The 12,158-nt window shown below is 47.7% G+C and overlaps 2 protein-coding genes across 2 annotated transcripts; both read right to left on the bottom strand.

Annotated features, from left to right (window-relative positions):
* Window positions 1–3,976: 3,976 nt before the first annotated feature.
* Window positions 3,977–6,725, bottom strand: LOC149338488 (uncharacterized). Its single transcript, XM_089550330.1, has 3 exons — window positions 6,585–6,725; window positions 5,269–5,494; window positions 3,977–4,902 (listed from the first exon to the last, which is right to left on the bottom strand). Exons 1-3 carry the CDS (start codon window positions 6,723–6,725, stop codon window positions 4,022–4,024), a joined length of 1,248 nt encoding a protein of 415 aa, XP_089406456.1. The 3' UTR covers window positions 3,977–4,021.
* Window positions 6,726–6,739: 14 nt separating this feature from the next.
* On the bottom strand, window positions 6,740–7,978 carry LOC149338487 (uncharacterized). The gene is made up of 2 exons (XM_089550747.1): window positions 6,810–7,978; window positions 6,740–6,748 (listed from the first exon to the last, which is right to left on the bottom strand). The coding sequence occupies exons 1-2, from the start codon at window positions 7,950–7,952 to the stop codon at window positions 6,740–6,742; spliced, it is 1,152 nt and encodes a 383-aa protein (XP_089406873.1). The 5' UTR covers window positions 7,953–7,978.
* Between the last annotated feature and the right edge of the window lie 4,180 nt (window positions 7,979–12,158).

The following is a 12,158-nucleotide window of genomic DNA, read 5'->3' as shown; positions in this document are numbered from 1 at the left end:
CTTATTTGTTGTCATACCGTATATTTCTTGCTCTTCGCCTGACTCATCGGCCGAGCTATCGATCGCATTCAGTGCCTTCGGTTTGCCTGTGCGCTGCCTGCACTTTGATTTCAAGTGGCCTTGCTCTCCGCAGTTATGACACTTGTACTTGCGATATCGGCAATTACTGGCCGCATGGCGTTTACCGCAACGGAAGCACTCTACAGACGCAGTCTTGCTACGATAGTTGTCCTTAGCACGGTCGCCTTCGTTGAGAACATCAACTTCTAGTCCTGAGCGCCTTTGTGGTACACTTTGCAGCTCTTCTAGCTTTACTTGTTGAGTCTGGGTGGTGGCTAGTTCACGATTTAACGCAATTTTGCACGCCTCTTCGAACGAAAGCTTTTCAGCTGCAAACAGCTCACGCTGAGTGTCGACGCAGCGTAGCCCGGCGACTAGCCTGTCTCTAAGCGCTTCGTCGAGAAATTCGCCAAACTCGCAACTTCTGGCCAGGTGCTTCAGCTGAACAATGAATTCGCCTACAGTCTCTTGCTCGAGCTGCAATCTTCGGTTAAATCGGCATCTTTCCGCAATCACGGCCTTTCGGGGACTGTAGTGGGTTTTCAGTAGCGCCGTGACCTCGTCATACGTTTTGCCGGCAGGGGAATTCGGAACTAGCAGGTTCTTCAATACTTCATACACTCGAGGTCCTACTACAGTCAGGAATACGGCTAGCTTCTTGACTTCAGCCACATCATTTGCCAAGACGTAAAGCTCAAATCTTTCCAAGTAGGACTCGAAGCTGTCGCTCCTTTCGTCAAAAGTATCAATTTTTCCCACCTTCGCCATTGCAGCATCCGCCAGGCAGTCGTCTTCAGCAGCAACCGAAGAAAATAGCCATCCACCTCGGTCCCATCCTCGTCGCCAGTGAAATGTATTAGCGTGCGGCAGCCGAGCGGCCGCAGCAGAGAAGCAGCCAAGACCGGTGCAGGACAAGGAATCAGCGTTTATTCGTCTGACGCTTCTTTTATAGGCAGCGGTTGCTTATCCGCTGCTGCTATCAGTGCGCGTCATGGCAAAGTGACGCGTCATGCACTTGACGCTATCACATTACGGGGGGCGTATCCGTTGCTGAACCGTCGTCGTCGGTTGGGATGACGCGGTTGCTGCGATGCGCGTCTTTTCTTTCAATCTTTCCTCTCACATCTCTTAAATATCTACTGTCTGTACGCGCCAGTGATTGTGGCTCAGCTTGAGCCAGTGGTAAGGCTCGTGCACTTTTCTTTTCATCCTTCCTTCAATCGCAACAACAGCTACTTTAGCCATGAATAAAATAGGAAAGGTGTGTCTGGTTTGGTTTGGTTTAGTTTGGTTTGGGGGTATTAACGTGTCAATGCGACTCAGGCTGTGAGTAACAAAGTAGTGAAAGGCTCCGGAAATTTCAACCACCTGGGGTTCTTTAACGTGCACGGATATCGCACAGTACGCGGGCCTCTAGACCTCCATCGAAATTCGACCGCCGCGGCAGGGATCGAACCTGCGTCTTTCGGGTCAGGAGCCGAGCGCTATCATCACTGAGCCGCCGCGGCGGCCCAAGAAAGATATGTCTAAAGCATTGTGTTATAAACAAACATGAGTGAGAAGGTAGCGGCTGTCCTGTAACGACAAATTTTTTGTATGCTATGTCCTCTTTTATAATGTTTCGTAGGTATGCTATGGCATCGATAGATGCGCGTAAACTGAAATCAGCTAGTGTAAGGAGCGAAGTTTTTAAACATGTTGTAACAGGGAATGTTCCCAGCAAGCCGTGGGTGTTTGCGCGTCAGTCAGGTTCAGTTCATAGCAAACCTAATATAGTAAGGTCATTCTTTAGGTGTCTTCCCAGGAATTTTTCAGTGCTCTCCGCTTTCCGACAAGGCTGTACACATACCTTTCTTAAGCTATGTCTCAAGCCCTGTGGAGCTTTAGACATAACTTAAGAAAGTGGAGACCACTGGAAAATTCCTGGAAAGGCACGTAAAGAATGGCCTTACTACAGGGTTTCAATAAGATTTCACACAGTTTTTAAAAACTGGCTTTTTGAGTTAGAATAGCGCTTTTTTCGACATAGAGTTGTCAGTGGTGTAGTACATCAGAATAGAGCTAAAACGGGCTACCTAAAAGGATGGTTAGCTAATATTGATAGTTAACCTTTTAAATATTACTGTTAGGCTGTTAACCATAAAAAATATCGATATCATTTCCTACAATTTAGAAAACGCGGCTACAGTAGGATTTGTGGCCCATCAAATTTTGGCTGTCTCGACGAGTTACGTGCGCTGGAGAGGTTGCTTTGCCTGCAAGCTTCTCCAAAGCGCATATATGTTGCTGCGATGAAGCCAAAATTTGTTGGGCCACAGCGCCGACGGCAACCATATTTTCAAAATTCGATAAACTGATATGGATATTTATGGTAGGCTATAAGCGTCTCAATAATTAAGAAGCCTAAGAGTTATAGTTAAAAACTTGAGTCAAAGAGCCTGGTAGTTAGCACGTCTTAGCTGCATTCTAATGTGCTACACCGCTAACAATGACGGGCTGAAAGAAGTGCTCTTCTAAGTCGAAAAGCCTATATTTAAAAATTGTGTAATGTCTTAGGTGAAATACCCTATCAGGTTTGCTATGAAACGCACCTGACTGACAAGAAAAGACTGAAAGCTTGCTGGGAACTTCCCTCGCTACATCCAGTACAAAACTTTCGCCCCTTACACTGCCTTAATTTAGTTTATACACCTATCTCGATACCACAGCATACCTGTGAAACATTACAAAAGAGGACATAACATACAAAAGTTAGTCATCACAAGACAGCCGCAGCATTCTCACTCATCGCTTTTTTTAACAGATGTGCGAAAATGTACTAATGTACTCATTCATAAAATGTTCGCATGCAACCTGAGCTCAATTTTACGACCTTCTTCCCACCCAAAAGAACGCAGTGTAAAATAGTTTTCTAAAGCGATTGTTCTGAGTAAAACCTATGCAATTATGCGGAGGTACTCAGCTCACCTTTTGTCCACCGTGCACGAACGAAAGTATGCCTCTGCCGTCGCCTACACGCTGATAAAATAGCGACTCGGTCGGTAGTTGAACTATTCAGTTTATTTAGTTTCTCGTTCTCACCAGCCAATTCCTTACTGCTTTATCGAAGACCTCTTTAAATTGTTAATGAGGGGATATGTTTTATATATTCAAAAAAGCGCGAATAAAACTGGCGACACCTTCGAGGGAAATTACATTTTGCCTTAAACCGTGCACATATACATACGAAGCTATATACAAGATATACAAGATATACAAAGCTACCAGCTCACAGTTTTATGTTACAGAATTAGCGAAGCGCACTCATGTACCCTGACTTCCAGAAAAAAAGCCTTGCGCCTGTTTATAGCCCATGAATGGCCCATGAAGCCTTACCGCTTTGCTATATTCGGGATTAGCATTGTGTATATTAAGCTCGTTGGACTTGAGGCAAAGCTGTGTTCATTAGTGTTAGGGAAAACATATCTCTCGGGAAGCCGCCGTGGTGGCCCAGTAGTTATAGTGTTCGCATACTGACCCGAAAAACGCGGGTTCGATCTCGGCCGCAGCGGTCGCATTTCGGTGGAGGGAAAATACTAGAGAACAGTGTACTGTGTGTTGTCAATGCACGTTAAAGAACCGCAGCCGGTCGAAATTATTCGGAAGCCTCCATTATGGTTTCCCGGATAGCCTTAGTCGGTTTGCGCCGATAAACCCCATAAAACATATTTCTCTGGTTAGCAGACGCATATCCAACCATTAGTTCTGTATAGCTGCTGTCCATGCTGTATCAGTTCGCAATGACGGCACTCGACAGCATGAAGGCCAGAACAAGAAGAACAAAGTTTATTGCAGGGCATCGATATATATAGCCTTCGTGATAGCGCGGTTTACGCACTGCGCATGTCAGGCGCATTGTTATCGTGTTATCACGCAAGCCCGATACATCCTTCCAAGGTTAGCACAAGACAGTGGTTCAAGTTCATGATAACTGATTGAAAGCAGCGTCATAACGAAGACGTTGGGGAGGCTTCACGGTACGAGTCGACCTCCTCAGACTGATGGCACTTGTGGGTTGCTCTGGATGGGTAATCGAAGCCGGAGGCGTGGCACCGTGGGCTAGATGTTGGTCACAGAGCCCCGGAGGCTGCTGGGGTGCTGCACTTGTAGTGCCAGAAGGCTGCGGTGTCACACTCCCTGGACTGTTCCTTGCATTTGGATCAGCTTCGTCTGCGCAGTCGTCGTCGGTGTCATCGTCACTTGTTTCAGCATACTGCTCGCTGGAATGAAGCAGGTGTCGCCTGTTGCGCCGAAGAACACGACGACTTTCGGTTACAACGTGGTAGGACCTCGGGGCAGCTTCCCCAACCACCTTTCCTTTCTGTGACCAAGTTGTGTCTCGCAGCCTGACGACGTCACCTTTACCTAGTGGAGTCAACGGCTGTCCTTTGGGCGTCTGGCGGTGCTTCTTGACTTCGATAGTCTTGATACCGCCAAAATCGGGGAGGTTAGATCGAAGGCGCCTGCCTTGAAGAAGCTCGCCAGGGGTTTGACCATCAATCAGTGGCGTTGATCGGTAGGCCAGAAGGCCTAGCCAGAAGTCGTGTCGTGCGTCTTGAGTTTTCTTCATTATCCGCTTGACTATCTGCACACCTTTTTCGGCAAGGCCGTTAGACTGCGGGTAGTGTGGGCTAGACGTGACGTGCGCAAAATCATACTCTTTAGCGAAGGCTGCAAATTCTTGGCTTGAAAACTGTGGTCCATTATCAGTGCACAGTTCGATAGGAATGCCGTATCGAGCAAACATAGCACTGAGAGCCGCAACAACACTTCTTGCACTTGTGTCTGGAAGCCTCTCGACATCTGGGAAGTTGGAAAGAGCATCATATACGACAACGTAAGAATTTCCCCCAAAACAAAAGATGTCCGCTCCGACCCTGTACCACGCACACTGCGGCACCGGGCGCATTATCAGCGGTTCTTTGGCTTGCTGGTACGCGAACTTTCTGCATGTAGAACAGTTTTGGAGAAGCACTGCGATGTCGTTGTTCAAGCCTGGCCAAAAAACGAGAAGTCTTGCTCTTTCTTTGCATTTGTTTAAACCAAGGTGGCCGGCATGGATTCTTGATAGCATTTCTTGTCTCATGCTTCTCGGTATGACAGCTTTTGTTCCTTTGAACAGAATTCCGTTGATTACGGACAGTTCAGATGAAAACGGCTTCAGCTCACCTTGAATTGGTTTTCCTGCTGATAAGTTGCTGACGACAGTCTGCAAGTAGCAGTCACGAGCAGTTTCCTTTGCCAATTTTTGCTGCGTTGTTACCGTGACCATGCCGTTCAGGAGCTGTAGTGCGTGAACTTCGGCGTCTTCTGTGGCACCAGCATTGTCGACACCCCCGGGTGTAGTCGATCGTGAGAGCATGTCTGCCAAGACCAGTTGCTTCCCTGGAACGTACTGTAGAACATAGTCATATCTGAGAAGTCTTAAAAAAAAATCTCTGCAATCGTGGGGGCATTTCACATATTCCTTTAGCAGCGATTGACAGAAGTGGCTTGTGGTCGGTCTCGATAATGACCGTCTGTCCATACACAAACTGATGAAACTTCTCGCAACCGAACAGAATGCCCAGCTTCTCCTTTTCAATTTGCGCGTAACGCTGCTCCGGTGGTGTTAAGACTCGTGAAGCATATGCCACCGGTCGCCAGTGACCACCGTGACACTGTAAAAGCGCCGCTCCGACGCCGTCCTTGGACGCATCGCAAGTTATTTTTGTTTTCTTTTTGGGGTCAAATATTGCTAGCAAGGGTGATGTCGCAAGTGCCTGCGTGATGCATTTCCATTCCTTCGCGTGGTTTTCGGTCCACTCGAACTCGACTTGCGGTTTGATAAGCGCTCGCAGCATCGCTGTTCGTTCTGACAACACTGGCACGTATTTTCCGAAGTAGTTGATCACTCCTAACATGCGCTGTAGATCGGCTTTGCTTTTTGGTGTTGGCATTTCCAAGAGATTGCGCACAAGCTTCGGGTTCGGGGAAATTCCTTTTTGTCCGATAACGTCACCCAGAAAATGCACCTCTGTTAAACCGAACTTGCATTTTTCGGCGTTTAGTGTCAATCCTGCTGATTCGGCAGCTTTCAGAACTGCTACTAGCCGTTCATCATGCTCTTGACGTGGAGTGCCCCACACCAAAATGTCGTCGATATACACGTGAACTCCTGGCAGCCCGTCAAACATCTGACTCAGCATTTTGTGAAAAACTTCCGGTGCCGATGAAATGCCAAACGGCAGGCGCAAGTAACGGTATCGACCGAAAGGAGTGGCAAAAGTGCAAATTTTTGATGTTGCGTCGTCGAGGGGTATCTGGTGAAATCCAGAGTTTGCATCTAGGCAACTAAAGTAGCAAGCGCCGGTCAATTCTGCTTCAATATCTTCTCGCCTGGGAAGCTGGTAGTGTTGCCTCTTTATATGCTCATTGATCCTTCTCGGGTCCATGCACACCCTAAGACTGCCGTCTTTCTTTTTGACCAAAACCGAAGGGCTTACCCAGTCGGTAGGTCCATCTTCTTTTGTGATGATACCAGCTCTCTCCATTCTTTGAAGCTCGTCGCGAAGCGGTTGGCGCAAAGACAGGGGCACCCGCCGAGCTGGCTGGACGACTGGGGTAGCATCTGGCTGTAGTACCATTTTGTATGGTTGCTTTAGGCATCCTAAACCCTCAAAGACGTGCCTCAAGTGCTTGATCGCTTCGTACTCAGCAGAAGTGCTGACAGTGTCCACTGTGCGCTGCACAAGGCCTAGAGCTTCGCATGCGTGAAGCCCCAGTATTGCACGACGTCCATTTTTCACCACGTAGAATTTCACTGCAGTTGCAGCATCTCCAACGGTTATTTTTTGGACTGTTGTTCCGAAGTTGGTGATGATGCCTCCATTGTATGCTCGCAGCACAGAGCTCGTAGGATTCAGTTCGGCAGTTTTCAACTTGCGGTATATTGAAAATGGTGAGAGGCTTGCTTGTGCTCCGGTATCCACCTTGAATAATGCTTTACGACCCCCAACTTTGGCTTCGACAGTCCAATCACCAGTAATGCAGCTGTCGATGCAGACGTCAAGAACATCAAACTCATCATTGAACTGTGCGCCGACTTCGTTGACGACCGCCCTGGCCGGACAACAAATCGCAAAGTGATGCAGCTTTCGACAAGTGTTGCATCTTTTCCCGTAAGCAGGACACTGCCTCGGCTCGTGCCGTCGGTTGCATTTCTTGCACCGGTACGAACTATCGTTTACTGCACTGGTCTCTTGCCGGTCTACGCAGCGGTGGCACGATGCCCTACTGCGAGAGACGGAGTCAATGCTGTCACTTGGCCTGGCCCAGACCTGAGTTCTTTGTGCCACTGATTCCGCTACCCTGCACATTTCTTCAGCCTTTAACAACGTTAAGCCCTTTTCCCGCAGCATTTTTTCACGCAGTTTGGAATTATTCGTCCCAAAGACGATCTGATCCCTGATCATTGAATCGTGCAGTCCTTCGAAGTTGCATTGCGCTGCTTGCTTCTTGAGGTCTCTAATAAATCTTTCGAACGGCTCTCCGTCTTCTTGTTTTCTCGAGCGAAAAACATACCGCTCATGCACTTCATTGCTTACCTCGGCACAGTATGCTTCAAACTTCCGGACCAGGGTGTCGTAATCTTCCTTGTCTTCCTGCTCACCAAACGTAAACGTGTTGAAGACGTCAAGTGCTTCGTCTCCGGCAACGCTCAACAGGAGTGCAGCTTTCGCTGCTCCGCTTCTTGGGTCGTCCTTTGGCGTGGTCGCCTTGATGAAGAGTTCCAGTTTTTGCTTAAACCGCTTCCAATTCTGCGACAGGTTACCGGAGAGCTGCAAAGGTTCCGGGGGCTTCAGCAGGTCCATGGCGCTCCGAGCTACGCCCTGCCCAACTGGCCACTTCTGACACCATGTATCAGTAAGCAATGACGGCACTCGACAGCATGAAGGCCAGAACAAGAAGAACAAAGTTTATTGCAGGGCATCGATATATATAGCCTTCGTGATAGCGCGGTTTACGCACTGCGCATGTCAGGCGCATTGTTATCGTGTTATCACGCAAGCCCGATACACATGCTTTCTTTTAAGTGTATGTGCGCCTTCATGAACGTTCGTAGTCATCTTATGACAAATATTTATTTAAATACGCAGGTGGCAGAATATATATTGAAGGAAAAGTACAAAATTTTAACGGTTAAAAGCGAAAGCTTTTCACAGGACCCTGTTTCTACACAGTTCTTGAAAAGGTGACTGCGTGGAAGCACGCAAGTGACGTTTTTTTTTTAAAAAAACGCACCGTAAAAGGCACACGTGCATTAAAAGGCGCAGGATCTGAGGAGATTAAAATGCTGAAAGAACTACATGCACATTTCTATTGTTTCGCTTTGCTCAGTTCGCGGAGCGTTCCTGCAAGCCGCGCACAGAAGGCGACAATAAATAAAAGATGACTCGAAAACGATTTTTTTTTAATCAGAAACTTCTCTTCAGTTATATTCGCCTTTCTGCCGCGGGTGCCTAAGAATGTTCAAATGCTCATTAGGCTTAGCGTCATTAGAGTGCATTACGCCGACGCTAGTACGAATAGTATAATTCCGCACTCCAAAAAGTCTCACATTGTCGATTCCAAAAGCGCTGTCAGTTTCCTCAGTATCGACCTCTGGCGGCCGCTTCTTGTCTTTCTGGAGAAATATCACGCGAGACACGACAAACATGACGAGCACAATAGTCACAGCGGCGTTGAAGCAAGAATGTCGTGCAGGCTCGTCCGGATGCAGCGATACCTTATTGGGAGATGCACCGGTTATGTCACTGGACTTTCCACCATATTCAAAGCTCCGTGCGGGCGAACGATCTGCCCCCGGTTCTTGCCACCCATATATTCGCTCATATCCCACGGATTGATCTTGGCTACCGATAACATCCAGCGTCGAAGAGGGCTTGGTATCCTCCTTCGTTTCCTCGAGGTTCTTAACTTCGGTGGCTGAAATGCATAAATCTTTGTACTTTTTGTTTGAACCATCGGACGATAGAAATAGCATGGGTGACTCATGGAGGCGTGGTTCAACGCACTTATAAACGTTAAATTGATTGTTTACAGAAAATTGCTTCAGGTCTTGATCCCGTGGGTCACTCTCACAAAAGAACTGCTGCAATTTCTGATGGCCGACACCTGCAAAGCGTTGTGATGAAGGAAGTTTTCCTTGGTCGCAGAGGCGAGCAATGCGGTTTGAACGTGTCACTGTAGCGGCGAAAGGGCCATTTCGGTTATGAGTGCCTGCAAAGTTTGAGCAAAGCACAACTCGGGAAGCTGTCCGTAGATGAACCCGTGGCGGTGCCGGCATAAGGAGCGTTATATCCCGGTTGCTGGACTCGCGATTTTCTTCAGACCAAGGTCTGTTGCAAGCAACGCTTCTCAGTGTCACTGTCCGTCTTACTTGTGGCGGCGAGTGAACATTGCGTAAGACGTTTCCTGCGAGGGGGTGTGTGTCGCCGCTTCCTATACCCTGCGTACTCCCCGATCCGCGGGCAACTGCTTCCGTTCCAGTGAAATCTGGACAGAGAAAAAAGAAAATTGACAGGAAGTCACACAATCGCGTAACGTAAGATGCAGTCGGACGGGTATCCCTGCGCAATCGAAATTCTAAAATTATGTCCATACTCTGCGTAAGCCAAAAAGTTGGCATGAAAGCTACGTTCCTCTGTACTTAATACAGCTAGAGGCAACAAGTATACAAACAAGTGGAACGGCCCTAGTACGTGTCCATGTGAAATCATCTCTAGCTGACTTCGCCCACTGTAGGGCAGAGGCCGTGCCTATTTACCGTCATTAATCTGGTCCCATTGCAGCTGCTGCTACTTTACCTCCAGAAATTTACGAATCTCCTCCGCCCATCAAACTTTTTTCCACTCGCTGCTGCGCTTGCCACGTGGCATTTATTTTACCAACGCCGACATGCGGCAATGCCGATTATGCGGCACTGACCAACGCCCTTTAGTTGCTAAAGTACACAGCGAACACTTCTTAAGAGGCACAGGATCATATATTGATGGGCCCGCTCCAGCGTATGCTCTCATTTCCGTCTTTTACTTTCAAGATGCTATACGCTTTCCACCCAAGTCCAAGAACCTCTGAATGATCTGTGGTCTACCCACTGTATACTAAAACGAACATCTATGCCACCGATGGATCAGCGAGCGAATTAGTCGTACGCATGACTTTGTTCACCACCCAACGAGGCCAAGAGGGGGAGTTTATGACAACATTATGCACCTTAAATAGCAACCACAGACATAAGTGCTGCGACGTGCAGAATTTACTACTGTGTGCCGAACAGAGTCGAAGATAGTTTTTGTCCCTTTATTTTGCCGTTTCACTTCAAGTCGCTGCAAGAATACTGTTTACAGCCTCGCCTGAGTGCGTTTTTCTTTTACAGTAAGGAATTAAGCTGCTTCCGAGTGAAAATTGCTGGGAGAGGCTATGAAGCATGGCAACGAGTTGAAGTGCTGTGCATACTAGACAACAGAAACACGTTCGCCAGACACCATCGGATCTCGCGAAAAGGCTTTGGATGCCCCTCCACAAGCTGTCGCTGTAGCTGTGTGAACGCGACGGGTGACCGAACATACCTTTACAATAGTGCCACACTGCAGTTGTAGTCGCAGGCACCTACTTGTCAGCGTTTCGTCCACCTCCTGACCGTCGACCGTACAGCTGTGTTGCTGTACCGTTTCCATCACAGAAAACCCGGGCACTGGACGTAAGCGCTGCAAACTCTCCGGGGCTGGGCGATAGTGGCACTTGGCCTCTTCCTGGGCTCGCAGTTTAGTCTTTTCTCACCGTCTTTGGTAGAGAATTCAGTGTGTGTGGTATGCAGGATAACTGTTTTCTTCTTCTTCTGTTCATCTTCTTTCCGCTCAGCTGAAAGAGGCAGTGAAAGAGCTTTGCAATGGTTTTGAAACTAGACTTCTCGCTCCAGGAAAATCTTTCTTCTCTTGATAATTTTACCTTCCGGAAGATTTGCTTAATTCGGGAACGTGTGCTGTTTTTACCGTAAAACAAAACTGTAATCGGGTAATTCTTAGGGATGTGGATCGATGGTTTGGTGAATTAATGCTCGAGATTATTGATGGAATCGTGTGAAAATTGCTAAATTAATATGATTTCATGAACAAGGCGGCGAATGAAAAGCAAGAAGCCTGCACCCGCCTGAAAAGCATCGCAAAGGCGCAGGTCTCGCAGATGAGAGCATCCAGGGCGTGGTCTTACGCATGGATATAAAATTATCGAGAAACTAAGTGAGAAAAATCTTAAAACATGCACTTAATCTGTACTGTATAGACGTGCACTGTTTGGATGCACGCGTTAGCTTTCCTCCTTGCTGCAAGTTGGACACATAAATATATTTAATATACTTTTCAAAACCCGCTGATCATGCATCTCATTCTCTCGTCTTCTTCTTCACCTCATTCTTTCGGTCACGCCAATAATTTTTTCTTCTTTACTACACGGTCGTCAGGTTTACAAGTTCATTCTGCATCTTTCATTCCACTCTGGCAGAGAGAGAAAGTAATTTAATGAAAAGAAAGGTGAACAGGTCGGCTAGCGGTGAGGTGACCCTGCCTGCGACTCCACTCTGACGTTCTCGTATGGGTTTAACGTCCCGATAGGCAGCAGCGCATCAAAAAGCGACCCGCCGCGGTGGCTCAGTAGCCGAACGCCAGGGCTAATCCCTCCAGGGGACTACAAATGAACGAAGGATCCGGCTTCCGCCTACAGTGGGCATGGTGTAGCGGCCACAGTGCGTTAGTCGCTCACAAACCCGTTTCTGTTCTATATGCGGGTTGGTAAAGAGCCATCACTTTTTATCAAGCGATCGAACAATCTTGGCTTGCTCTTTACCCTTGACCAAGTGTGTTATTCCAATGTTTTTTGTGACTATGTACTAGTGGCGAAAGCGTTACTGGTTTGTGGAGATGTTGAGGTTAATCCAGGGCGTTCCAATGATCCCAACACATAGTATAACGAATTGCTTGCAGCAATAAGCCACCTATCATCCGAATTTTACGCGAAAC

This window comes from Amblyomma mixtum, chromosome 6, assembly GCF_055824585.1.
Source record: "Amblyomma mixtum isolate Tamu chromosome 6, ASM5582458v1, whole genome shotgun sequence".
Lineage (NCBI taxonomy): Eukaryota > Metazoa > Arthropoda > Arachnida > Ixodida > Ixodidae > Amblyomma > Amblyomma mixtum.
This window is presented reverse-complemented; position numbering and strand designations above follow the sequence as displayed.

Excerpts from the sequence above, each read along its gene's own strand:
- LOC149338488 (XM_089550330.1), bottom strand. The coding sequence starts at position 6,725 with ATGGTACTACAGCCAGATGCTACCCCAGTCGTCCAGCCAGCTCGGCGG. Across the intron at positions 5,495-6,584 it reads AAGATGGACCTACCGACTGG|TACGTTCCAGGGAAGCAACT; the intron begins GTAAGCCCTTCG and ends TATGTTCTACAG. Across the intron at positions 4,903-5,268 it reads AGCAGGAAAACCAATTCAAG|ATGTCGAGAGGCTTCCAGAC; the intron begins GTGAGCTGAAGC and ends CCAACTTCCCAG.
- LOC149338487 (XM_089550747.1), bottom strand. The coding sequence starts at position 7,952 with ATGGACCTGCTGAAGCCCCCGGAACCTTTGCAGCTCTCCGGTAACCTG.